At 38.0% G+C, this 24,806-nt stretch overlaps 2 protein-coding genes across 2 annotated transcripts in view; one reads left to right on the top strand and one right to left on the bottom strand.

The window, feature by feature from the left end:
• Positions 1-1,975, bottom strand: part of LOC121866939 (WASH complex subunit 4-like) — a 52,857-nt gene extending 50,882 nt beyond the window's left edge. Inside the window, exon 1 of the mRNA XM_042366690.1 lies at positions 1,859-1,975. Within this exon, the coding sequence (XP_042222624.1) occupies positions 1,859-1,895 (37 nt within the window). The 5' untranslated portion in view covers positions 1,896-1,975. The remainder of the gene's footprint in view (positions 1-1,858) is intronic.
• Positions 1,976-6,706: 4,731 nt separating this feature from the next.
• On the top strand, positions 6,707-24,245 carry LOC121866938 (transmembrane protein 184C-like). The gene is made up of 11 exons (XM_042366689.1): positions 6,707-6,969; positions 8,928-9,098; positions 9,409-9,551; positions 12,669-12,705; positions 12,925-13,127; positions 13,378-13,504; positions 17,366-17,520; positions 19,222-19,342; positions 19,557-19,731; positions 20,768-20,955; positions 21,844-24,245. The coding sequence occupies exons 2-11, from the start codon at positions 8,979-8,981 to the stop codon at positions 21,880-21,882; spliced, it is 1,308 nt and encodes a 435-aa protein (XP_042222623.1). The 5' UTR covers positions 6,707-6,969; positions 8,928-8,978; the 3' UTR covers positions 21,883-24,245.
• The last annotated feature ends 561 nt before the right edge of the window (positions 24,246-24,806 follow it).

Raw genomic sequence — 24,806 nt, 5'->3', positions numbered from 1 at the left:
ATGAGTGTAGCGTGATCTGGGTATATGCTGATAACCACAAGGAAGAAGAAACACGTTCCCAAACTTCGTGTAATTCACATCTTCAGGGTGAGTACAGACTAATATATATATATATATATATATATATATATATATATATATATATATATATATATATATATATATATATATATATATATATATATATATATATATATATATATATATATATATATATATATATATATATATATATATATATATATATATATTTCATTAATAAAAACGGACTTCTACATACAATCATGAAGCCTTGTGCGTGGGTTCGAATCCTGGTGGAGTTGAGAGTGTTGATTGTATATATATATATATATATATATATATATATATATATATATATATATATATATATATATATATATATATATATATATATATATATATATATATGCGTGTGTGTGTAAGTAAAATGAACTCTAAATGAATCTGAACACTTAATGCACTCTGGAATATTGTACTTTACTGTACAGTATTTGTTTGTTGACTTTGACTACATAGTAGATACATTATGATGATCCTTCTATAATGTTCATTTTTATGGCTGCATTAATATATGCTCCTGTATAATACAGCTCCTCCCCGACTTACGACCTACTCGGCTTACGACCACCTGCACTTATGACATGCCTCAGTCGTACCAAAATTTTTAAAATTACGTATTTTCGAGTCTCAACGTCAGTACACAGACAAAATTTTCGTTTGTAATTCACTTTAAAATGGCTGGTAAGCTTAAAAGTGAAAGTTTTGTGGTGCTGAGAAGAAAAAGAGACACCCATTTTAGATTTTCTATGTATTATTTAAGCATTTTCGACTTACGACCGTTTCGACTTACGACCTGGATTTGAGTCCCTAACCCCGTCGTAAGTCGGGGAGGAGTTGTACTTAAAATGCTGGCTTGGGTTGGGTTAGATTAGGTTAGCTAAGTTAGTTTAGCTACTGCAGTCTAATGGTATAATATTTTACATGTCAATGCTTTTTTGATTAAAATTGGTAAAATTTTAGTTTGTCAGCCCTGTATATTTATATATCCAAACAATGATTTTCAAACTTTTTTTTACGTTTTTTGAATGATTTTGACCTTCATTTCTACCAAAAATCATTAGTTTTTGAGATCCCCCCTCTTATGCAACGGTAATGGGGGACACTCAGTGGGAACCCAGGGTTTGGGGTGGGGGAAAGTCACATAAACTAGTGATTTCCGACCTATATGAAGGTCCAAATCTCTCAAAACACGTCATAAACCGCCGGAATAACAAGGTTTGGATATCTAAATACAGGGATGACCGAAACTAAAATTTTACCAATTTTAATCAAGAAAGCACTGACACGTAAAATATTATATCATATGACTGTCATAGCTAAACTAACCTAACCTAATCTAACCCAATATAGCCTTGTGTAATATAACCGAACCTATTTTGCACTGTAACTGAGGGGCTGTTGTCCTATTTTGCACTTTAACTGAAAGGGCTTTGTCCAGGGGGCTTTTTCATATGGGGGCTTTGTCCGGATTCCATTATTAATGTAAAAAATAAAATAGCCATAAGGACTAAAATGGTAATAGGAAAATTAGACTCCCAACACTTCATTCATCTATGGTCTATCCTCACTTTTTCACTTATTAAAGGCTCTTTGAGTCTATCAACATAAACTATGTGATTAAAATAAATAAATGGCTAAGTGCAACTCCCAAACTGGGAAAATGAACTTTCCATTAACAAGGAAATACGGTTGTGCATGAATATTAAGTTAGGAAACTCTAATATCTAAGTAACCTCCATATAAATAATAATGTTCATGAACAATGTGATTATCTTACTGTGGCTGTTTTCATCATAGTCTACATCAGCTGTCATTTTGGTGTCTATTGGTGGCCGCCCTCATGCCTGGTGGTCTCGTGAGTGTTTACACCGCCCACCTCGACACCTCCTGCGTCCGAATGTGAACACCAAGTTTAATTATACCGGTATATTTATCATATATTTTATAGCGATAAATATGTATAAACTAACCGAGTCTGAAATTTATTGGACTAATAATTAAAATTTCGCATTTAATTTTATGGAAATTAGATAACTTTTAAACTATCGTGCGGGCAGTGGTCCAGCAGGGTACATTGGAATCAACTTTTATCCTCTTCACCAAATGATCGGCTCGTTAGTCGCTTGGGCTATCGGTCACGTCTCTGTTACGCGCTATTGGTAAGTACTGGGCATGCACCGGCTCCTGAATGTACCTGAACCTGCTCCAGTGTTGGTCAAGTTCTTGTCTTGAAAGTGCTCACACTCGGTGCCATCACAACACTTTCTGGTAGATTGTTCCAAGAGTTCACAACTCTCACTCCGAAAAAGTTTGCCCTCACAGTTTTCTGGGCCTGCAGCTTCTTCAATCTTGAGCTGTGGCGTCGTGTGGGGCGAGCGTCCGCCAGCTCCAAGTAAGGACACTCCAGTGCCGGATTAACCATGAGGCACTTGAGGCATTAGCCTCAGGCCCCCCGACTCTAAGGGGCCCCCAAATCCAAACATTCTCGAAGTTGAAGCGTATAAAACATGAACTTCGTTCAACGATGTCCTAGCAACGTCTCAATTTTCTGTCTCTTATGAACATGAAATGTGTTATTTTGCAGAAGCTTAATATTGATGAAATTATTGATAAATTTGGGTATATTCTGTTCTTGTTATTTATATATACCTTGAGGGTAGGGGGCCCAAGTTGATCCGTGCCTCAGGCCCATATTAAGCTTAATCCGGCCCTGGGACACTCGACTGAGTAGTGCCCCTTGAAATGCTTATACACCTCAATTAGGTCGCCCCTTGCCCGTCTTTAGTATAAGCTAGGCAAGTTCAGGCGCTCCAATCCCTCAGGGTAGTTTTTTTTTTTTTACGGGAATTAGCCCACCCGGGCACAGGTCAAACGACCCACAACGGAGCCTGGGGGGCGAAAAAAAAAGAACGGAAAGAAATCGTAAATATAGAAAAAAATGTGTAGTGACCACGGTCATACACGTCAGTTAACGTAAAATCAGACGATTCATATTACGCTCACTAGCCCACAAAACATGTAGCTATGCCTGCTTTATTGAGTCTCCCATCTGAGGCGTCCGTTTTCTCATCGCTCCCAAGCTTGGACAGTCCATTTTCTCTGACTTCCTGAAACCAACCTCTCTATAAAGTGAATTTGAATGTGAGAGAGAACACTATTGTCTTGAGTAAACTTAGAGATGTCTGATTACAGTTAAGGCATACAAGATCCTGTGTGAGTGATGTTGAAAGCTTTAACTGTCTTTATTATTTGTAACATTTGTTAAGTAAGTGAGTGTCGAGTCTGCCAGTACGAATGGCATTCCATGATATTGTTCCTGGGGATAGCCATGAAATTCCAATTGCTACTGAAGTTAGATTATAAGCCAATAAATATAAAATAGATAGGCTACTTATAGAGAGAAAGATTCAGGATTATAAAATTATTAATATATATACACAAGAAAAGATTAATAGAAAATATAGATATGAAGCAAGAATTTAAGTATGTTACCGCCACAGTAAGATAAACTAGAAGAGAGAGAGAGAGAGAGAGAGAGAGAGAGAGAGAGAGAGAGAGAGAGATAGCTACAGTAAGATTGTAGTGGATTTCTCCCCTACAAACGCTGTTTGTCGCTGAGTAGCCGACCCCGTGAATTCCACAGTGTGTGCCTCGTGGTCTGGGTCAACCAGCGCCGCCATACATCACGGAGGTCAACTACTAAGCCACGCCTACCCCCCGCTATTTAAGACCTGACCTCGTGGTGACCTGCCTCTTTTCTACCTACACCAACCAGCCAGCAACACCTCCTCCTCCTCCGCCTGCCTGGCGGTCCTCGCTCCCGCCGGCGAGCATGGCGACCCACAAGCTGGTCCTCCTCTGAGCATCCTCACCAACCAGCTCTCTCTACATCACGTTTGTAACCACGCTGCCACTTCCCAGCACCAAACTGAACTGCACTGTACATCCAATACAATATGTATACAGAGAGCACATTGTGAGTTTCCTTTCTCCATCCCATCCTGAGTGTGAACCAAACATCTCGTACCCCACAAATGGTGACCCCCGGAGATTCGCACTCACACAGGATGGAGGAGAAACCGATCACTCTCCCAGTCTTTAAGCAACATGGAAGACTGGCTTATCCACACAGAGGCAGCTACTGTCTCTACACCGCAGGTTAGACACCCTAGAGCAGCACTGCTTCTCTAAGCAGACACCAGCTCCTCTTCCTGCCCCAAGCACCACGTCCTACCGACCCCAGCAGGCACATCTGAGAACTCTGTACCTGCCGAGGGGGAAGCACAGCATTCATCGCCCCCACACACCGTTTTTTTTCCCTCAGGCACTCCCTGCTACTGTCCTGCACCCTGCTGCCGTCGTGGATCCTGCTGCTGTTGTAGAACCTGCTCCTATCATAGACCCTCCTCCTGAAGTCGCCCCTGACCCAGTCATCCCAGCCAGTGACCATGAGGACACTGCCCCTGCAGCTACAGAAGCACAACATTCATCGCCCCCACACACCCTTTTTCTCTCTCTCTTCTCCCACAGATCTCGTGTGTCTAGACAATTGTCTCCCCTAGCGGCCGGCTCATCCACGCCCTCACCGTTATGTCTCACATGTAGCATGCACCGTGTAGTGGACGTCTCCCCTACAACTGCGTATCGCATTCCGACGTGCCGTCTCCTAGCAACCAAGCGAGAGCTGACGCCAGATGGTACGGTTGCTTAGCAACGAAACTAGTCACCGGCAACTTTCTGGGTTTTCCCAACATGATTCATAGAGGACTGGCGGCTGCTGCTGGGTATATAAGCTCTGTCTCTCCATTGAGATTGATTCTGCCCATCTTCCTGAACAAGCAACACCTCCTCCAGCAAGCTCCACGCTGTTAGCATTCATTCAACCAGGAGGCCAGCAACAGGCAACATCTTCTCTAACGAAGCTCCTGCACATCTACCTCCTTCACCACGCTACCCACCGAACGCTTCTACTGAGCAGCTCCTCACCACACGGCACCTCCAGCACCAGACTGTCTATCATATAACTTATATTATACAAGAAAACCACATTAGAGTTTCCTTCCATCCTGAGTGCTAGACAACATTAATATCTTGTAGTGGAATTCTCCCCTACAAACGCTGTTTGTCGCTGCCTAGCCGACCCCACCAATTCCCCAGTGTATGCCTCGTGGTCTGGGTCAACCAGCGCCGCCATACACCACGGAGCGGGGGTCAACTGCTAAGCCACGCCTACCCCCGCTATTTAAGACCTGACCTCGTGGTGATCTGTCTCTCTTTCTACCTACAGCCGCAGCCAGCAACACCTCCGCCTGCCTGGCGGTCCTCCTCCGCCTGCCTGGCGGTCCTCTCTCCCGCTGGCGAGCATGGCGACCCACAAGCTGTCCTTCTCTGAGCGTCCTCACCAACCAGCTCTCTCTACATCACGCTTGTAACCATGCTGCCTTCCCAGCACCAAGCTGCATTGTACATCCAATACAACATGTATATAGAGAGCACATTGTGAGTTTCCTTTCTCCAACCCATCCTGAGTGTGAACCAAACATCTCATACCCCACAATCTCGATACCCCTACAACCGCCCGTTCTGCCTCACATGTGCCATGCAACCCTGCAGACAACAAGTCTCCTACACCGCCTGGAGGGAAGGGGGAGTATTGTAGTGAATTCCTCCCCTACAAACGCTGTTTGTCGCTGAGTAGCCGACCCTGCGAATTCCCCAGTGTATGCCTCGTGATCTAGGTCAGCAACCAGCCCGCCTTACATGACTGAGGTCAACTATTAAGCCACTCCTACCTCCGCTATATAAGACCTGACCTCGTGGTGACCTAGCTCTCTTTCTACCTACAGCCAGTATTCAAGTAACACCACCTCCTCCGCCCCTGCCTGGCGGCCCTCGCTCCCGCCACGCTGGCGACCCACAAGCTGGTCCTCCTCTGAGTACCCTCACCAACCAGCTCTCTCTACAACACGCTTGTAACCACGCTGCCACTTCCCAGCACCAAGCTGCACTGTACATCCAATACAATATGTATACAGAGAGCACATTGTGAGTTTCCTTTCTCCATCCCATCCTGAGTGTGAACCGAAATAACCCGTACCCCACAGTACCTCCCTGTCTGATAGTTGCCTACTACCTACCTACTGTTGTTTGTATGCTCCACTGTCTATTACCCAACATTCTATGGTTAGTAATACAGAAAACCACTCTCTTCTCTTGCTGTAGAGGAAGGAAAATGCATCGAAAGGAGAAACATGAAATGGGGGAAGGAGAAGGGAAGTACTGGGAGGAGTGAAGCATAAAGGTAATGGGTGCAGGTGGCGGAAGATGAGAAAACGGAGAAGAGCGAGAGAATTCCGTCTACACGGGGAGAAATTTTTGGAAGGGATGGAGAAATAATTGTTTCTGCTGTGCATCAGGAGGTTATACAAGGAAGAAGCTAAAATTTCTTCATACTTGAAAGTACTGAAACAACATTTAGTACTCTCAAAGTTTGGGATACAGAGCAAAGGAAGACAAATGAATGTAATTTAACCTGTATGTGTAGGCAAAGGCTAAATGATTTAGAAATATTGTGTTAGCACTCATTTAGCAAAGATACACAGGCGTTATCTTAGGTGATCCTGGGAAAGGTATGTGAGGTGACACCCAGTGACGCTGCTCACGTGTTTCCTTCACCTCAGATGTAAACAAACATCAGCAGACCTCTGGAAGGGTTACCTGCCATAACTGTTGTCTCCATCACTCAGCAGACCTCTGGAAGGGTTACCTGCCATAACTGTTGTCTCCATCACTCAGCAGACCTCTGGAAGGGTTACCTGCCATAACTGTTGTCTCCATCACTCAGCAGACCTGCCATCCTGTACAAGGATGCCGTTGGTGGTGTAAGACGTATGTATGATGTGTTCAGTTCAAACCATTGCAAAGTTCTGTTTGTTAGAATGACATTTCTGTTAAATCAAGCCAGGAACCGCACCCTGTATTGCAAATCTGAAAGAGACTTGAGATCAAACTCACAAGCATGAAGAATATTCCCAATGATATTGCATAAACTAAACAGGTAAATTTCATTTATGTGAGTCGTTGTTTGTCTTGATATTTCTGACAAGATCTTCATTAGTACAGTATTGTGAAAAATGCAGGTGTGGAGGTGAGCAAGTCTCGGAAAACAGTAATGAAATGAACCACAGAAACCACAATATTGTATCTAATCTAATGGTAACTCATGGTAATACTCTACTTCTCTTTTGCATTTAAAGTAAGACTTTTGTATGGGAATAAAGTTGTTCCTTACCATGAAAGTAGCTCATATTCACACTGGAAATTGTATTTGACATATTTTAGTTTTCTGCACTTTTCTTACTGATAAATTGAGTCTCACTTCTTTTAAAAACAAAAAAGAAAATTAATATATCAAACCTTGCCTCACTTACCAATTATTAAGCTGAAAAGCTGAGAAAACATTAAATGTTAGAACAAAATTAAAAATTATTCCAAGATTAGGTTAGTTTTGGTTATACCATGTCATCCTCAGTAAATGGTTCAACATTGTACAATATGAAAGATGCCATTAAAATAAAAGCAGTTTGCATGTAACTTATTACAGTACTGTATACAGTTTTTTGAAGTAGGTACAGTATCTGGGTAATGATATGTTAAACAAGTAATGTAGTATACAGAATATTGAAAAAATAAATCTGTTAAAAGTGACAGTGACTGTACTTAAATAATAGATATTAATTAGTTATTGAGGAAGATGGTGATCACTGGGGATCAGGTGTGGCAGCCATTGGATGTATAATTTTCAGGAAGAAAATCATGAGAATATATAAATACTGTACATAAATTTGTAGTTCCCTGGGTGGATATGAGTTATTTATGAGGTTTAATAGGAGATGAATACTTTAGTACTTGTTTATGGTACAGGTTGACAATCCCTTATCCGAAATCCTTGGGACCAGAGGCATTTTGGATTTCGGAATTTTTCGGTTTTCAGAATGGTTAGGTTTTTTTTTTTTTTTTTTTTAGCCCATCCAGGCACAAATCACTGACCCACATTGGGGCCTGGGGGGCGAAAATATAATAATAATTATAATAATAATAATAATAATAATACAGGTAATAATAATGATTCATAGGTCTAGGTCGTGTTTCTCACTTTTAGCTTTTTTTCATTCTTGTATTTCTTTGTTATTATTATTATTATTATTATTATTATTATTATTATTATTATCATAAATATTATTTTATTAATACAGTATTATTGTTATCATTATTGTTTTATTTTGGTGTATTTTTTAATTAAAATGTTTATTTACTATGAATAATTATTATTATTATAGTTATTATTATTATAATAATTAGTATTACTATTACATTTTCGCCCCCCAGGCCCCGATGTGGGTCAGTGATCTATGCCTGGGTGGGCTAATCCCTGTTTAAAAAAAAAAAAATGCTCCACAAAAAACTTTCGGTTTTCGGAATTTCGGATAAAGGGTTGTCAACCTGTACAGTGGTAATGTGCATATCTTTCAATACTGTGTCATGGGTTTGAGTCCTAAGGTTAGGGTTGACTTTGTTAGGTGATACACGCTTTTCCTTAAGTTCGTAGGAAAAAAAATCAACTTTTTGACTATCAATTTGCGCAAAAAACCTGCTTAGAATAAAAGAGAATCTAAATCTCATTTTACATCCATTAAGCATAATTTCAACTTACAAATCTTTGGGTGGCAACAAGTAAAATTTTACTCAATATTTTTTCTCTCTTAATGGTTTTATTTTCTGTTATAGTTACAGTATATACATTTATTCTTGTGGAATAATTCTTATTCTCAAATTTTTCCCAACAGGATGGAATACTTTGACTGGATTTATTGACAGAACAAAACACCCAAGTAAAGATGTGTGGTGAGCGGTGCCGCATCTTGTGTTCACAATGGCGTTTGTGGATCAGGCCACTTGTGTTCATACTGTATGGAGGCATTATTCTGGGTTTTGTTCCCTATCTTATATACACAATGGTAAGGTTCCATCACAAAATTTGTTGTAAGCAGTTTATGGTGTACAGTATATTATATATTTACTCTTTTTTATATACATACTGTACTGTACAGTAGTTGACAGAAAGTGTACAAAATTACATACATAGTTCAATATAGGTTTTTATATATAGTAAATATAAAGAAGGAACATTGTAGTTTAGTGTTTATTTGTTAAATATTATTCAGGTAAGATGTGCTATATACAATATGTACTCTTTATAAATTTCTCATATTTATATTTACCGGGTATTTATTTATTTGTTTTATTTTATTTTATTTCTGTTTACAGATTTTAAAGGATATGAATGGATTCGAGATTGCATGGCTTATTGGTGGGATATTTGTGTTCCTGGCCATCCCTATAACACTGTGGGAGATTGTGCAGCATCTTATAAACTACACTAAACCCAAACTGCAGAAACACATAATCAGGTTTGTCAGAAATTTTTGTTTTAATTAATTAGCATCTTCACAACTGGAAACCACATTTGATATTTTATTGGGCTAATGCGAGATTATTTTATTCAGCACAGAAACCTCTAGTACCCAAGGGGTTAAACAAACAAACTTGGCATGAATGTACTTGAAGAAAATTTATATTACAAATAACTTTAGGTGGCCTTCCTGTGCAAAGATTTGGGCATCCATAAGAACCAGGTGTAAATATTGGGGACTAAATCCTGAATTCCCACTTATGATTAAGGAAGAAATAAATGACTCATGATGTATAACACTTGCTCATGCTTCATGAGAGAGCTGCCTTGTCATGTTTAGATACAGCAGTGATGTGTTGATGAAACAACTTCTGTTCAAACTAAAACTGAACCTCTCATTATATTGAAAAAGAAAATCCACCAGTATAAAGGTTATTGACATTTTAAATAGTCACTTGAGTGTGGCTAGAACCTCCACATTTTTAGTGACACTTGCTTCCCTAATCAGATAATGTGGTCCTAAGGCAACAACTGTCTCGTCCAGTATCACTCCCATTTCTCTCGACAGTATCCCGTCTCTTCAAATTGTAGTTTCTCAGGAACTATAGTACATTAAAACATTCTAACAAATGGTAGATCCATATTCATATCTTGAAGTAAACCCAATTTTACAATTTTAGGTTTTATTCAACAAAGTACATAACCATCTGTTACAAAAGAAACACAATAACTATCTATGGACGAACTACAACACAACTTAAGCATGAGCATCAGGACAGAGATTATGACAATCTCCCCTGCCAAAGAAAAATGAACAGCAGTTTGACAGAATTACACATTGTCTCAGGAAAAAAAAATAATTGTGTACACAGGTACGACCATGACACAATTGCAAAACTACAAATCCAAACGTTTTTGGAGTTGATGGTGATGCTCTGATCTGCTTAGTTGTGTCACTCTCTCAGGAGAATGTGTGACAGGCTGCTGGACAAATCGTGGCTTATTCTCTAACAAATTAACTGATTCAGGTTTGCCATCGTATCTTGTAGAATCAATGTCGTTGTTGCTGTTAATTTGGTTGTCTAGCGTATCGGTGCTCTCAGTTTCTATAGCCACAGTTTGAATGTCCCCAATTGGAGCCAGGTTTCAAACTGATACTGTCGTCTCCCTGCCGTTCGAGAAAAGAATATGGGCATACTGAGGGTTCACTTCAAGGAGTTGTGCCTCTTCAACAATAAGGTCTTATTTGGACTCTCTGACTTGGTGTTTTTTAAGTACAGGTCTGGGTGTAGAGAACCAGGTTGGAATTGAGCAGCTAGTGGTTGATTGATGCTGATGGTGTGTTGCGTTTGTTGCAACTGAAAGTACAGTAGAGTACGAATTGAATGTAATGCATCGTGTAGAGCAAGTTCCCAATGAGTGATAGTTTAGTGTTTACATTTCAGTGCAAGAGTTATAGCTTTCCAGGTAACCCCATTGTAATGCTCGTACTGGCCATTGCCTTGGGGGTAATATAGAGTTGTTCGACTTATGGATATCCCTTGACTGTGTAGAAAATTACACACTTCTGATGACATAAACGAAGAACCTGTGTCTGAATGTATGAATGCAGGCATACCTAAAATAGCAAACAATTGATTCAGGCAATAGACAACAGTCTGTGAGGTCATATCAGTATGTGGGAATGCATACAGGAAGCAAGAAAACTCATCTATAATTGTGAGCAAATATGAGTTTCACGTCAATGATGGCAATGGTCCCTCAAAATCAATGCTGAGCCTCTCAAACGGCAGTGTTGCATTGATCAAGTGGGATGTCTGAGGTCGATAAAACCTTGGCTTATACTGAGCACAAGTAGGACATGAGGAAGACAATCTCTTCACATCTTCAGCTGCCAGGGTGGCAGAGAGACTTTTTTAAAGTTAAGTAACGTTTCTGAATTCATGGCTGAATAATACACCCTTGAAAACATATCTGCTGAGACATTGTCCTTACCAGGTCAATATTGAATGTCGAAGCTGTTGCAGGCAAGCTCAGTTCTCCACCTCTGGATCTTATTGTTCTTTATCTTACCAGACTGCTTGGAATCGAACATAAATGCCACTGACTTCTGATCAGTAATGAGGGTAAAATGACATCCAGTTACATAATGTCACCACTTGCACAGTGCTTCTACAATTGCGTCCTGGAAAAAAAGGCCATTGGTCTTCCAGCTTGATTCAAGGTAGCCTCAATTGCCTGTTCTGTTGCATCAGCCTCAACAACAAATGGGATGGTCTCATCAATTGATTGCACTGCAGCATTTTCAATTTCTGCTTTTAACAACTCAAATGCCTCTTTAGCCATCTTTGAAAGTGGAAATTCTTAATTTGAAATTTGAATCAGTGGAGCGACTTTGCCTAAGTAATTTGGGATTCATTGTGAATAGTACGAAAACATACAGTATATCAAGTTGAGAATAGTTATGTTCTTTGTTGAATAAATTGAAGTAAACCCAGTTTCACATTTCTAGGTTTGTTCAATAAAGAACATAATCATCTATAACAATAGAAACAAAAAGATATAAAACACAATAATCATCTATGGACAAACAGTAACACAACCTAAGCATGAGCATCAGGACAGAGATTATGATATACCTTACCAAGTTTAGTAATTAGTATGTCCTTTCAAGTTGTGTACCGGTAATTTGAATACTTTCCACATTGTACTCACGGTAAAAAGTGTATCTATCCACCTGGGTCTGATGAATTTCAAAATGGTCAATACGACTCGTGTCGTATTCGTAGGGTTGTCAAAATCCTTCCTCCGTGGTGTCATATTGTTTCAACAGAATATGAATACTATAGATATTTTTTTTACCAAGTGTACCTATACTTTTACCCCATCCTTGTTGACTAATGTCCTCCACTTTCTTACTGTCACAAAAGAAATTTACCTCTTAAAACCTACCTAGTGGTTATTATCTTAGTTGAATAAAAATTAAACAAAATATTTTTACTTCCCAGTATGATATTATAACAGCTCAAATATTTTACATATAGTAGAAGTTAGTGGAGATATCTTTTCTTGTTTAAAAATTCTTATATTAAATTATAATAAATTCTACTTCCAGAATACTTTGGATGGTTCCAGTGTATGCCCTCAATGCTGTAAGTATTAAAAAACTCTTTATCTGGTAATTGGTTTGAATTGTAGTGCACAATATGTTCCAAGTCATTGAATGTTAGCTAATGTCATTTTTTGGATGGTACAATTTGAAATACTGTACATAACCAATTCAGCAGATTGAAAGATTAAGTTATAAATTGAAGTGCGGTAGCTCATTTGCTCTTCAGGAAACTTTCATTATTCTGTTTATTTTTTTCCAGTGGCTGGTGCTGAAATTTCCATCCCTTGCACCATATTTAGACACAGCAAGAGAATGTTATGAGGCATATGTCATCTATAACTTCATGATGTTTCTCCTCAATTTTCTGGATGATGAAATGGACCTTGATGCCACAATGGAAACTAAACCTCAGACAAATCACTTTTTCCCACTTTGCTGTCTTAAACCTTGGCGCATGGGCAGGTAGGACTTGCCTCCCTTGTTTCTCTTAACTATTACAATTAATATGACAGTGAATAGATTCATTTATTGTAAAATGTGATGCATTGTATTTAGAGAACATGTAAAACATTGGTAAATGTTAAAATCTTAAGTAAACACTGTGTACTGAAAGCACAACACACTGTTTGGTAAATGTGAAGAATGGTGAACTTTAGGGACTTGTATTGAATATTGTCCAGTCTTATTTATGGAGATCTTTTTTCCTTGGCAGGGAATTCATTCATCGATGCAAGCATGGCATCCTGCAGTACACAGTGTTCCACCTTATGACAACCTTCATAGCCTTTGTGTGTGGCCAGGCAGGGGTTTATGAGGAGGGAAAATTGTCTCCCAAGAATGTAAGTTGTTAGATCATATTTATTCATAGAATAAAATTTTATATGATTACGTCTTCACTGAGGATTTTTAGTGGCACTTGTACTCTGAACATCATTCTGGGTTGTTTTTCTAGATGAAATAGTCTCATTTAGATTCTCTGGAACTGGGAGTAAATAAGATTAATTCTTTCCATATTTTGAGGTGACCTTTTTCTTTCTTTTTTTACGGGGATTAGCCCACCCGGGCACAGGTCACTGACCCACGTCGGAGCCTGGGGGGCAAAAATGTAATAATAATAATAATAAATAATAATAATAATAATAATAATAATTCTTCACAGTAAATAAAATTTTTAATAGAAAATAAAAAATAACAATAAAATAATAATAATAAATCTGTAATAATAATAATACTAATACAGGGTAATAATAAAGAACCATAAATACAACAAATTAAAAAAAAATCAAAAGTGAAAAACACTACTATATGTATGTTGTGTTGTCAATAGTAAGAGAAACAATCGAAACCCTGCAATTGTGTGTAAATGAGGCAGAAAGTCAGATGAGCATCCTGGGACTTGGTCATAATTTTTGTGATGCCCATATGGCAGCAGGGTCCACCATTAGACAATACATTATGCTTCCAATATCTTCCTAGGCGGTAGTACCTTCCTGTTTGGTAGCTGCCTACTATTTCCCATAGGGGAACTTTTAGCTGATTCTCTTATCAATTTCCTTCATCCTTTTCAATGTTGATTTGGTATATCACAAATCACTTGTCATATGATCCATTGGCCAGAAAACAAAGGATTGAGGTGTAAAATTAAATATTTTGGCTGAGGAGAAGAGAAAATTGACCTAGAATTTCACCCTTCTCCCTTAGCAGGTAAACGTGAGGTTGGATACATGACCTAATCTTACAAGTGAGGGATTTGAGTCAGGCAAAGTAATTTAAGCATTGGCCCAATGTACCTATCAACTCACAGATATTTGAAACACTCTTTATAAACTTTGAAATAATTAGGTGATTGGCTGTTGTGCAGCATTAGCATTGATACAATAAGACTGTGTACCAGCCACAATACTGTAATGCAAATATAGTAATCCCTTGATGAAGGTAGGTTTTGCATGGGGTTGTTCTGCTGGGTGGTCTCCTGTGTCACTTGACTCTTCCCTTTGGTCATAAATTGGATTTCTTATTTCACTCCTTTGTTTTTAGGTTGTAGCTACCAGTTATACAGTATAGTACGCCCGGATAATTCGCGGATTTTTTTTCGTGGTCCTCTATTATTCATGGATGACGCCCTGGATGTACCCACGAATGTCTGCAGGTAGTTTTAAAGTTTCCGACATTTTTGCGACTGGGACAGGGAGCCATTCATTCTAGAGATAGTAATTTCCTTTACCTCTGTGTGTGTGTGTGTGTGTTAATAAAAAACGGTTTATTAATAGAGTTGCAGCTGGTGGCTGAAAATGTACAGACTTACATTTGATTTAGACATAATGATATAATATGCATTGAATACATTTACAGGGCTATACAGTACATAAATCAGGAGTTGTTTATTATTTTAACAATAGATGGGATGGTGCTATACTTATATCTATCGGTGCAGGCTCTTATGGGCTGAATTTTGTTGTAGTGGCTGACTGCGCGAGGTGGGTGGGGGCTGCTGGTGGCAGGAGGTGGCAATGACGAGGGTGGTGCATTAATTGGCTGCCAAACCTTTCCAGTGCTTGGTGGTGGAGGTCACTGAGGGATGACATTTCCAGGGTGGAGAGAGCGTTGTTGTAGCCGGAGTATTCTGCGCCGAGCATGATTCTGCAGGCCCTTTTCTGTACCTTCTCTAGCTGACATTGTTGGGTGGAGTTGAGAGAAGACGACCAGGCTGGTGACGCATATGTAAGTTTGGGGAGAATAAAGGCGTTGTAGGTGGTCCTCAGCTCTGGCGTGGGTGTCCCAAGTGACCTAAGTCGTCGTAGCATGTAGAGACGGTACGAGGCTGCCTTGACTGTGTTATTTACATGGGCCTTCCAGTCAAGTTTGTTGTCTATAGTTACACCCAGGAGTTTGGCAGACTGCACCAGCTGGAGAGAATGGGCACCCACTGTGACTGCTGGGGCTTGCACTGGAGTGGTGGCGGTATTGATGTGCATGACTACGGTTTTGGTGTGGTTGATAGTGACCTTGTTCTCCGTAGTCCATGCCTGTAGCCTGTCCAGGGCACCTTGTAGCGATGTGTAGTCTGGTACGGTGTTGTCCACTGAAACCCCCACAGTGCAGTCATCCACGTACTTCCACCTGTGAGGAGTGTCCGATAGAGCGTCGTTGATCAGGATGAGGAAGCACAGTGGTCCCATCTTGATCCCCTGGGGAACACCGCAGGTGAGGTGTTGGAATGTGGAGACCAAGCCCTGATACCTCACTGCTTGGCCACGTCCACTCAAGAAATCAGTGAGCCATGAGACCAGGTTGGTGGGCAGCCCTAGTGCAATAGCCTTGTTGATAACAGTGCAGTGATCAACAAGGTCAAAGGCCTTCCTGAAGTCGTGTGTGTGTGTGTGTGTGTGTGTGTGTGTGTGTGTGTGTGTGTGTGTGTGTGTGTGTGTGTGTGTGTGTGTGCGTGCGTGCGTGCGTGCGTGCGCGGGTGCGCGCTACACACAAAACACATACAAATAAATAATAATGGGAAAATCCTCTCACAAATAATCAGAAACAAATGTATATTAAAAATGTTGAGTCTACTCTCAAGTCCACTACGTGCTTTATTAATAAAGCACGTAGTGGACTTGAGGGTGGACTCAACATTTTTAATACCATACATTTCTTTCTGATTGTATATATGTACAGTATTGTATTGTATTGTATATACGTATGTGTGTGCATGTAGACACTACACACACTCACACAAAACACAAATAAATAATAATGGGAAAATACTTTCACAAATAATCAGAAACAAATGTATATTTATAATGTTGAGTCTACCCTCAAGACTTGAGGGTGGGCTCAAAATTTTTTATACTGTAGGTATACATTTGTTTCTGATTATTTGTGAAAGTATTTTCCCATTATTATTTATTTGTTGGGAAACGAAATAATTGTCCTAAAGGCAAACACATAATGGGAATACCCTGTATGCATTTCTTTGTACAGAAGTAAACATGTAACCCCCGTGGTCAGCAAATGTTATTGGCCATTTTGGGAACCTAACCCGCGAATTTGAAGGGCATGCTGTACATGGCGATAAGTACAGTATAAACCTTTACCTTACTGCTCTCCGTATAATTTTTATTCATAAATCTTGCTACATTTACAAATTTAGTTACAGTAAACCCTCTATAACTTGGCACATATCCCCCCTCCTACAAAAATACAACAATAAAAAATTGTCGACCCATATATGTGTACATGTAATTACTAAATGTAAAAACTAACATTAACCAGCACTGTAGGCAAAGAATGAAGCATCATAATAGGTGACACAGAGCCATAGTAGGTGACACAGGCATGGTAGGTGATGCAGGTGGCCAGATAATTTAATAAATCTCGGCATTTCCCGAGTTATACAAAATACATTCCGAGACCATATCCACGCCGAGTTTTATGAAATTCTGAGTTATCAAATGCCGAGTAATATGAAATTCTGAGTTATCAAATGCTGAGTTATATGAAATTCTGAGTTATTAAATGCCAAATTATCAAGGGTTTACTGCATAAACTACAAATTCAGTGCTATAATTCCCTGGTGTTGAGTAATACAAGTTTATGCCTCAACCTAGCTAGGAAGATAATTGTATACATTTAATCTTTTAATTGATGCCTGATCAAGATCCAACTTAAGTGAAATTGGTCTTTTATAAGTCTTATTCCTATTTCAGGCATTTGTTTACCTCTTCGTGGTCAACAATTTATCACAGTTTGTGGCTATGTACTGTTTAGTTTTATTCTACAAAGCCATGAGAAGGGAGCTGGACCCTATGTCACCACTTGCAAAGTTCTTGTGCATCAAAGCTGTGGTCTTCTTCTCATTTTTGTGAGTATCAGTGTATTACATTTACCAGTAGTCAGATGTTTGTTTATTTTGCTGAGTTAAAATTAATTATGTACAATACTGTTCTGTTTTCCTTTTTAAGAAAAAGTACAGTACAGTAGTACCCCGATTTTGCGGTCAATTGAACCCACAGGGTACTGCGGAAAGTGAAAACCGCGTACGGAGCATATGGGATTAATTCTAATAGAGGCTGGCCCGATCCCCAAACTCCACTTTTCCGACACAATACCTATGTTGTAGTAAAAATAACATCTAAATTTTATGATAGTATGCTCACACAATTAATATTTAAGAGAAATACAGTCGCCAGGTTAATGTCCATTCAAATAATGGACTCAGATCCCCCCCCCCCCCTCTTCCCAGCTCACTGGCCCCTACCTCTCTGAGAAATGATTGGGTGAAACACTAGATTTTAACATTTAGTAATAAATAATACCTCGGACTAAAGTTGGGATAATATAATTGACATTTCTGGATTCCTTGCAGGTCAGGGAATATTTTGAATGTAAACTTCATATATTTTGCACAAAAGATAAAATACTTGCTTTGTGTAAACCAAATTATTACATTAGATCTAAAATTTGTATGTCTAATGCAAAATCCATGATGTTTATATTCAAAATGATCATCATATTGTAAGAATTCCAGCAAAGTAGATTGTATTCTGGTCGAGTAATTTGTATGAATTTTATGAGTTAAAACAAATATCTTCAGTTAATAAAAAAAAAATATATTCTTCACGACACTATCTGTCAATCAATGTACCCCAACTTGCCTCCCCCCTCCTCACACTCACGCCAGCTGGGTCAGTCGTCCCAACCCTCCCCCCACCCCCCACCTTCCCTCCATACCAGAGAAGCTTTGGGAGAAAATAGTATATTTACATTTTTAGTAATAAATAATAACTCAGACTAAAGTTAGGATAATATAATTGACATTTCTGGATTCTTTGCAGGTCAGGGAATATTTTGAATGTAAACTTCATATATTTTGCACAAAAGATAAAATATTTGCTTTGTGTAAACCAAATTATTACATAAGATCTAAAATTTGTATGTCTAATGCAAAATCCATGATGTTTATACTGTATTCAAAATGATCATCATATTGTAAAAATTCCAGCAATGTAAATTATATTCTGGCCTGGTAATTTGTATGAATTTTATGAGCTAAATAAAAAAATAAATAAATTATACTTCACCGCATATATGAGTAGATGCACAGCGGAAAGTGAAAGTCCGGTTCTGGCAAGGTACCGGTTCTGGCAAGGTACCGCGTAAATGAGAAATCGCGGAAAGTGAAACCGTGGATAATACTGTATTTTTGTTTACTGTATATGGTCACTTGGAGGAAAAGGTCTCGCCACATGTAGGTTTATCAGTATTTTCACATGGCATTAAATTGTGGGATAAATTATGATGATATTTTCTTTATTTAATGTCATATCATCTTATTATCTGCCCACATGTCATTCCTTCCATCTATCAGTTGACCTGTCCTATATCTCAAGTCAATCCATCAGTCTGTCCCTCTTATATGTTTTCTGTTATGATTTTTTTCATTAATTAAATTCAAATGGTAATACAGTACTAGTAATGTGTAAAATCAACACATTTGTTATTTATCATCTCCATGTACAGTATGGTATTTTTGAGTTGGTGGTGATGCATGTTGTCTCTGCAGTCAAGGAGTTGCTATCATGTTCTTGATGAAGGCTCAGTTTATGCACGACATATTCCACATAGTAGCTGAAACTGAAGAAGAGAGATTGAAAATTGAACGAAAAGATTCCAGCATTTTACAGGTATTTCTTAGTTTCTATTTTCTGTAATACATGTGATATTAGTGCACCAGTGACAGTTTCTTATCGCTAATATTATTTGTTTTCTCATACTGTATATTAAAGGGATGTTAAAACTATCTTAGTGTAGTACTGTATTTGTTTCATGTACAGGTACTGTAATAGTTTAGTATTTACTGTACTGTACCTTGTTTAATTTAATTTAATTTTTTTTCAGAACTTTTTAATCTGCATAGAGATGTTCATAGCAGCAGTTGCTCACCGCTATGCCTTTTCTTACAAGCCTTATGTTGATGAAGAATATGAAACTGGAAATTGCTGTCATACTTTCTTACTCATTTGGGACATATCTGATGTGCGGTCTGACATCAGAGAACACGTTTATGTTGTTAGTAAGTATAAAACACCATCTCTCTTGTTCACTTGTTTTAATAGTTCATCTGTCATGAAAAAAAAGGAGGTAATAGTGAAGATGATAAAGAATTTATAAATTTTAAAATATGTGGTTGTCTTCATCATGTGCTGACATCTATGTTCCTTACTATTTGTTTCTTTGTCAAGTGTTTAGTATAATAACTTCAGGGGATATGAGGAAAACTTCAACATTAGTACAAACTGAAATTAGTGTCAAGTTTATCCCACAGCACTGGTTGTCTACCTTGACTTCTTAATTTATCAGAGTAGAGCATTAAGAAATTACAGTTTGTTAAAACAATGAGTAGTAATGGATCAGCTGATTGGTTATACTATTCGCCTTTTATTTTAAGCATTTCTGGTTTTATCCCAGGGCACATTTCAGTCTCCTTAGCTGTAAGTTGGTGCCTAATCTTATGATCGAAGTAATGAAGGTAATATAGTGCAGTGCTTTCTCACCCTAATACATCATCATGACTATAGGATGCACTTTCACTAAAGTAAATACAGTTTCATGTAGTTTTGCATACCTGTGTGGATTATTTCAAGTATTCATAGTGGAAACATTTATTAATATTGTTTCCCCATATCATTCTACTGTAGTTACCTTACTCATCCCTCAATTTGTCTATCTTACAGCAATACCCTTGTACACACGAAGAAGTACTGTACTGTAATACCTATGTAAGGACTCAATAAATTGACCCTTTGGTAACCAACTTAAGATGAGAGATATTTTTTAAAGTCTTTTTTATTATTTTTTGGGAAACCTTTATAATTTAAATCATGGTTGAGTTCACAGCAGCAAGTAAGCCATTCTATCAGAAGAAGTATCCTGTGTACATTTATAAGCATAAGCCTCCTGGTCCCTATGTACAGAATGTAATGTATTACTGTACTCATGTATTAAGCTGCTTGCTTAGAACCTGATACAGTATTTATTTATTCTTTTTTGTGATTAGGGACATTTTTATTTATTAGGTATAATATTCAACGAGCTCTGGTTCTATTTAGGTGAAGGTATGAAGCGTCGGTTGACTTCACGTGGAGGTGGATGGCCTGGTGGTGCATCAGCTGTAGGAGGTGTAAATGGTGGTGATGAACACACACGCCTCATTGCTCCTCATGCACACACAGGCTCCCACACAACGCAACGTTACATGTCAACCTCAGATTCTGAGCATGATATTATCATACAACAGGTAATTAAAGAAGGGAGATCATGGTTGTCAGTTGTTGTTAATAGAATAAAGAAGATATTGCAAAGGCATCCATAAAAAAAGATTACATTGCATCTAGATCCTGTATACAGATACATTATGTGCATCATGCTGGATCACACTTTGCATCTTCCAAACATGAAAATTGAATAAGTTCCTCCATCGTTTTTGCTCATCCAGCATTATGTCACACTCCAACTTATTTTTCTCACTCACGGCCAAGAGTTTGATCCTTGTCCCAGACACTTGAGGAGGGTATTATCCAGGGTGACCTTACCAAACATCAAAGGTTTCCCGGTACCTGGTTTCTTCCTGTACTAACACTGGATAGACCAACCACCCAAATGGCTAGTACAGTTAGCTGATAATCTAGGAAAAAAAATAATTTACACGTAGTTACATGTGCATCAGTTCTTTTAGTCACACACCATTTTTCTTCTTACCTATGTGCACAGCTTTTGAAGCACCCTATTTTTATTTCTTAGTTCCAGCATAGTGTTTCTTTTGGGTAAGTACAGTATCCAGTACTGTACTGCAGTACTGTATTTTAAGCCTTCAGGGCTATGAAAAGCAGTTAAGTCTTTGTGAAGGTTAAAAAAAACAAATGACAACAAAGAGCAAATGTTGTTCATAGTTGACATATAGTATTGTGGTAGTGATGGAAACACAACTAAGAGATGGACCTTGATTCCTGACGCTTTGTCACAAAACTTGTGAGAAAACGCCAGGAATAAAGCCCATCTCTTGGTTGCGTTTCCTTCACTACCACATTAACAACAAAATATATTGTGTCTTGGCTGAAACTTACATAATATATTTATGTTGGAATCATATTTAAATAAACTAATTATGGTAATGAAAAATTTTCAGGGTGAAGGGTCCGATACTGAAGACGTTAAGGCCATATGACACCCAAGCACCCCTCGACCTGGCACTGTTGTGTGATGGAAGGGGGTCATTTTGATAATAACCATTATAAGTAACAGTGGAGAGATTTGAAAACTGTCACCAGCAAGGTAGGAGGTACTGTAGTAGAAAGCTTTAAAATAATAAAACTGCCACAGGTTCTCCAAAACTGGTGTTTTGTATTTAAAAAGAGTTTGGTTGCTTTTAACACTGACACTACAGTGATAATTTTAAAATTTGGAAAAAATAAACAAAAACACTTAAGAGTTTGCCCTAGAGTTTAACTTCTTATTGAGTAGAGAGTGAGGCCAAAGATTGTAAAGTACAATACATATAAGCAGAAAATTATTTTTTCCAAATAATGGAAAAATTACAAAGTTGCTCATAACAGCAAGGAGGAAAAGAAATCAGTGCATGAACTTTTTGATAATGTTAAGAAATACCAAAAAACAGAAACAAATTCTGATATTGTAGCTCTTATTATATTAGGCCATAAATGACGTAGTTATGGGTAGATTAAGTAAATGTTTCACAGCTCATTGTATTAATTTGACTCAAGGGAATTTAAAGTTCTTGAAAATTTCTCTCTTACACCTGAATAGAGGATCATAGTATTTGATAATTAGTTAACACTGGAAATTGTATTCCAGGTAAAGCATTAACAATTGATATAATGCTTAGCTATAAGGTAAAGTGTAACTTAAAAATTTTGAGAATTTTTTCCAAAGATATGCTGTAGCAAATTTAACAAAGAAGTCATCACATTTATTAGTATATTAATAAGTATATAATACTTAAAAACAGTGACTAAATTAAATGTATTTCCAATAAACAGTATATAATACTGGTTAAATTTGCACTTGATAAGATAAGGAAATGACATGATAAAGAAAGATATATTTTTCTCCCAGTGAATGGTAATATGGCTTATGTAAACCGATCCCCACACAAGTTGATACATTCACATAATCCTCCATCAGCATGTTCCTTTCTCACTTCTTCTGTTCCATATTCCTTTCTTACTGCTTCTATTTCATGTTCCTTTCATCATTGCTTGTTCCATGTTCCTTTCTCACTGCTTCTGTTTCATGTCCCTTTCTCACTGCTTCTTTCCCATGTTCCTCTCTCACTGCTTCTGTTCCGTGTTCCTTTCTGACTTCTGCTCCATGCTCCTTTCTCACTGCTTCTGTTTCGTGTTCCTTTCTCAATGTTTCTGTTCCATGTTCCTTTCTTACTGCTTCTATTTCATGTTCCTTTCTCATTGCTTGTTCCATGTTCCATTCTCATTGCTTTTGTTCCATGTTCCTTTCTCACTGCTTCTGTTCCATGTTCCTTTCTCACTTCTGTTCCTTGTTCCTTTCTCACTTCTGTTCCTTGTTCCTTTCTCACTGCTTCTGTTTCATGTTCCTTTCTCACTGCTTCTTTCCCATGTTCCTTTCTCACTGCTTCTGTTTCGTGTTTCTTTCTCACTTCTTCTGTTCCATGTTCCTTTCTCACTTCTGTTCCTTGTTCCTTTCTCACTTCTGTTCCTTGTTCCTTTCTCACTGCTTCTGTTTCATGTTCCTTTCTCACTGCTTCTTTCCCATGTTCCTTTCTCACTGCTTCTGTTTCGTGTTTCTTTCTCACTTCTTCTGTTCCATATTCCTTTCTTACTGCTTCTATTTCATGTTCCTTTCTCATTGCTTGTTCCATGTTCCATTCTCACTGCTTCTGCTCCATGCTCCTTTCTCACTGCTTCTGTTCCATGTTCCTTTCTCAATGTTTCTGTTCCATGTTCCTTTCTCACTCCTGTTCCATGTTCCTTTCTCACTCCTGTTCCATGTCCCTGACTCACTTCATTTCATGTTCCCGACTCGTCCCCTTCTAATTTATTCTTCTCCCACTCGTTCCATATTGTGTTTCTCTTGCACTCATTCTGCCTTGGTGTATCTTTACTATATCTTCATTTTAGCTTTGGTATGTGATTGTACTAGACCCAAAGAATGTATGAATGTTATTATTTCAGTTAAAATTTAAAGCGGAGATTAAATTTGCTTCATGTGTTACTTTACATATACGCAAACATAAATATTTAATAGACACACTTGCTTATTAACTAATATATACAGTATCGTCATCTTTAGCAGTTAGGTAGCATGTGGTATTCACGTATTACTACAATTGCACCCAGATAGAATTGTCAGACTCCACTGGTCATGTTTGTAGATATTTGTACTCATTGTCCATATATACTGTACCTAGTTCCTTCTCAACAAGTAGAGGTATCATTTTTTTTTCCTTAAGAATATAAAACATTGTAATGATACTGAACATTTATTTAAAAGACAAAATAATAACTAATATTTTGTGAATAAAACTTTACTGGCTTTTATGTTTAAAAACTTTGTTCAAACATTATACATTTTATTTAATTAAATTTGTAAATTATCTCCATGCTGCACCACAGTAACACTGTAATTGCTCATTGAGCAAGAAAAATTAGTCCGTAATGATTACATGTACTATACGTATATCTATGTAACTGTACTAGTATAGCATTTGTAGCAAAATATCTATGCACAAATCTTGTCAAGTAATAGTCCATACACTTCACCTCAGAGCTTGAGACTGTGTTTGGCTGCTGGTGAACATTTTCTTAGTTGGACAAATACAGTAAGTGGAACTTATGACTGTACCGTACTGTGAGATTGAGATATTAAAAGTGCTATTAAAGGCACAGTAACACAATATAGTACAGGTACCATATATCTCGGCTTATAAGACGGAATTTGAACATTAAAAAAATCTGCCCAAATTTAGGGGGTCGTCTAAACCACCAAGTATAAAATTCTTACCTCTTAAATATTGTGGTTTAGTTTGTCAAGAGTGGTGATGGAAACATCATAAGCCACTCACAAGGTCTTACCACTAATTATTTTATACTGAAA

Source organism: Homarus americanus, unplaced genomic scaffold, assembly GCF_018991925.1.
Source record: "Homarus americanus isolate GMGI-L3 unplaced genomic scaffold, GMGI_Hamer_2.0 scaffold14393, whole genome shotgun sequence".
Taxonomy (NCBI): Eukaryota; Metazoa; Arthropoda; class Malacostraca; order Decapoda; family Nephropidae; genus Homarus; species Homarus americanus.
This window is presented reverse-complemented; position numbering and strand designations above follow the sequence as displayed.

Excerpts from the sequence above, each read along its gene's own strand:
- LOC121866938 (XM_042366689.1), top strand. The coding sequence starts at position 8,979 with ATGTGTGGTGAGCGGTGCCGCATCTTGTGTTCACAATGGCGTTTGTGG. Across the intron at positions 13,505-17,365 it reads GAAAATTGTCTCCCAAGAAT|GCATTTGTTTACCTCTTCGT; the intron begins GTAAGTTGTTAG and ends TTCCTATTTCAG. Across the intron at positions 19,343-19,556 it reads AAGATTCCAGCATTTTACAG|AACTTTTTAATCTGCATAGA; the intron begins GTATTTCTTAGT and ends ATTTTTTTTCAG.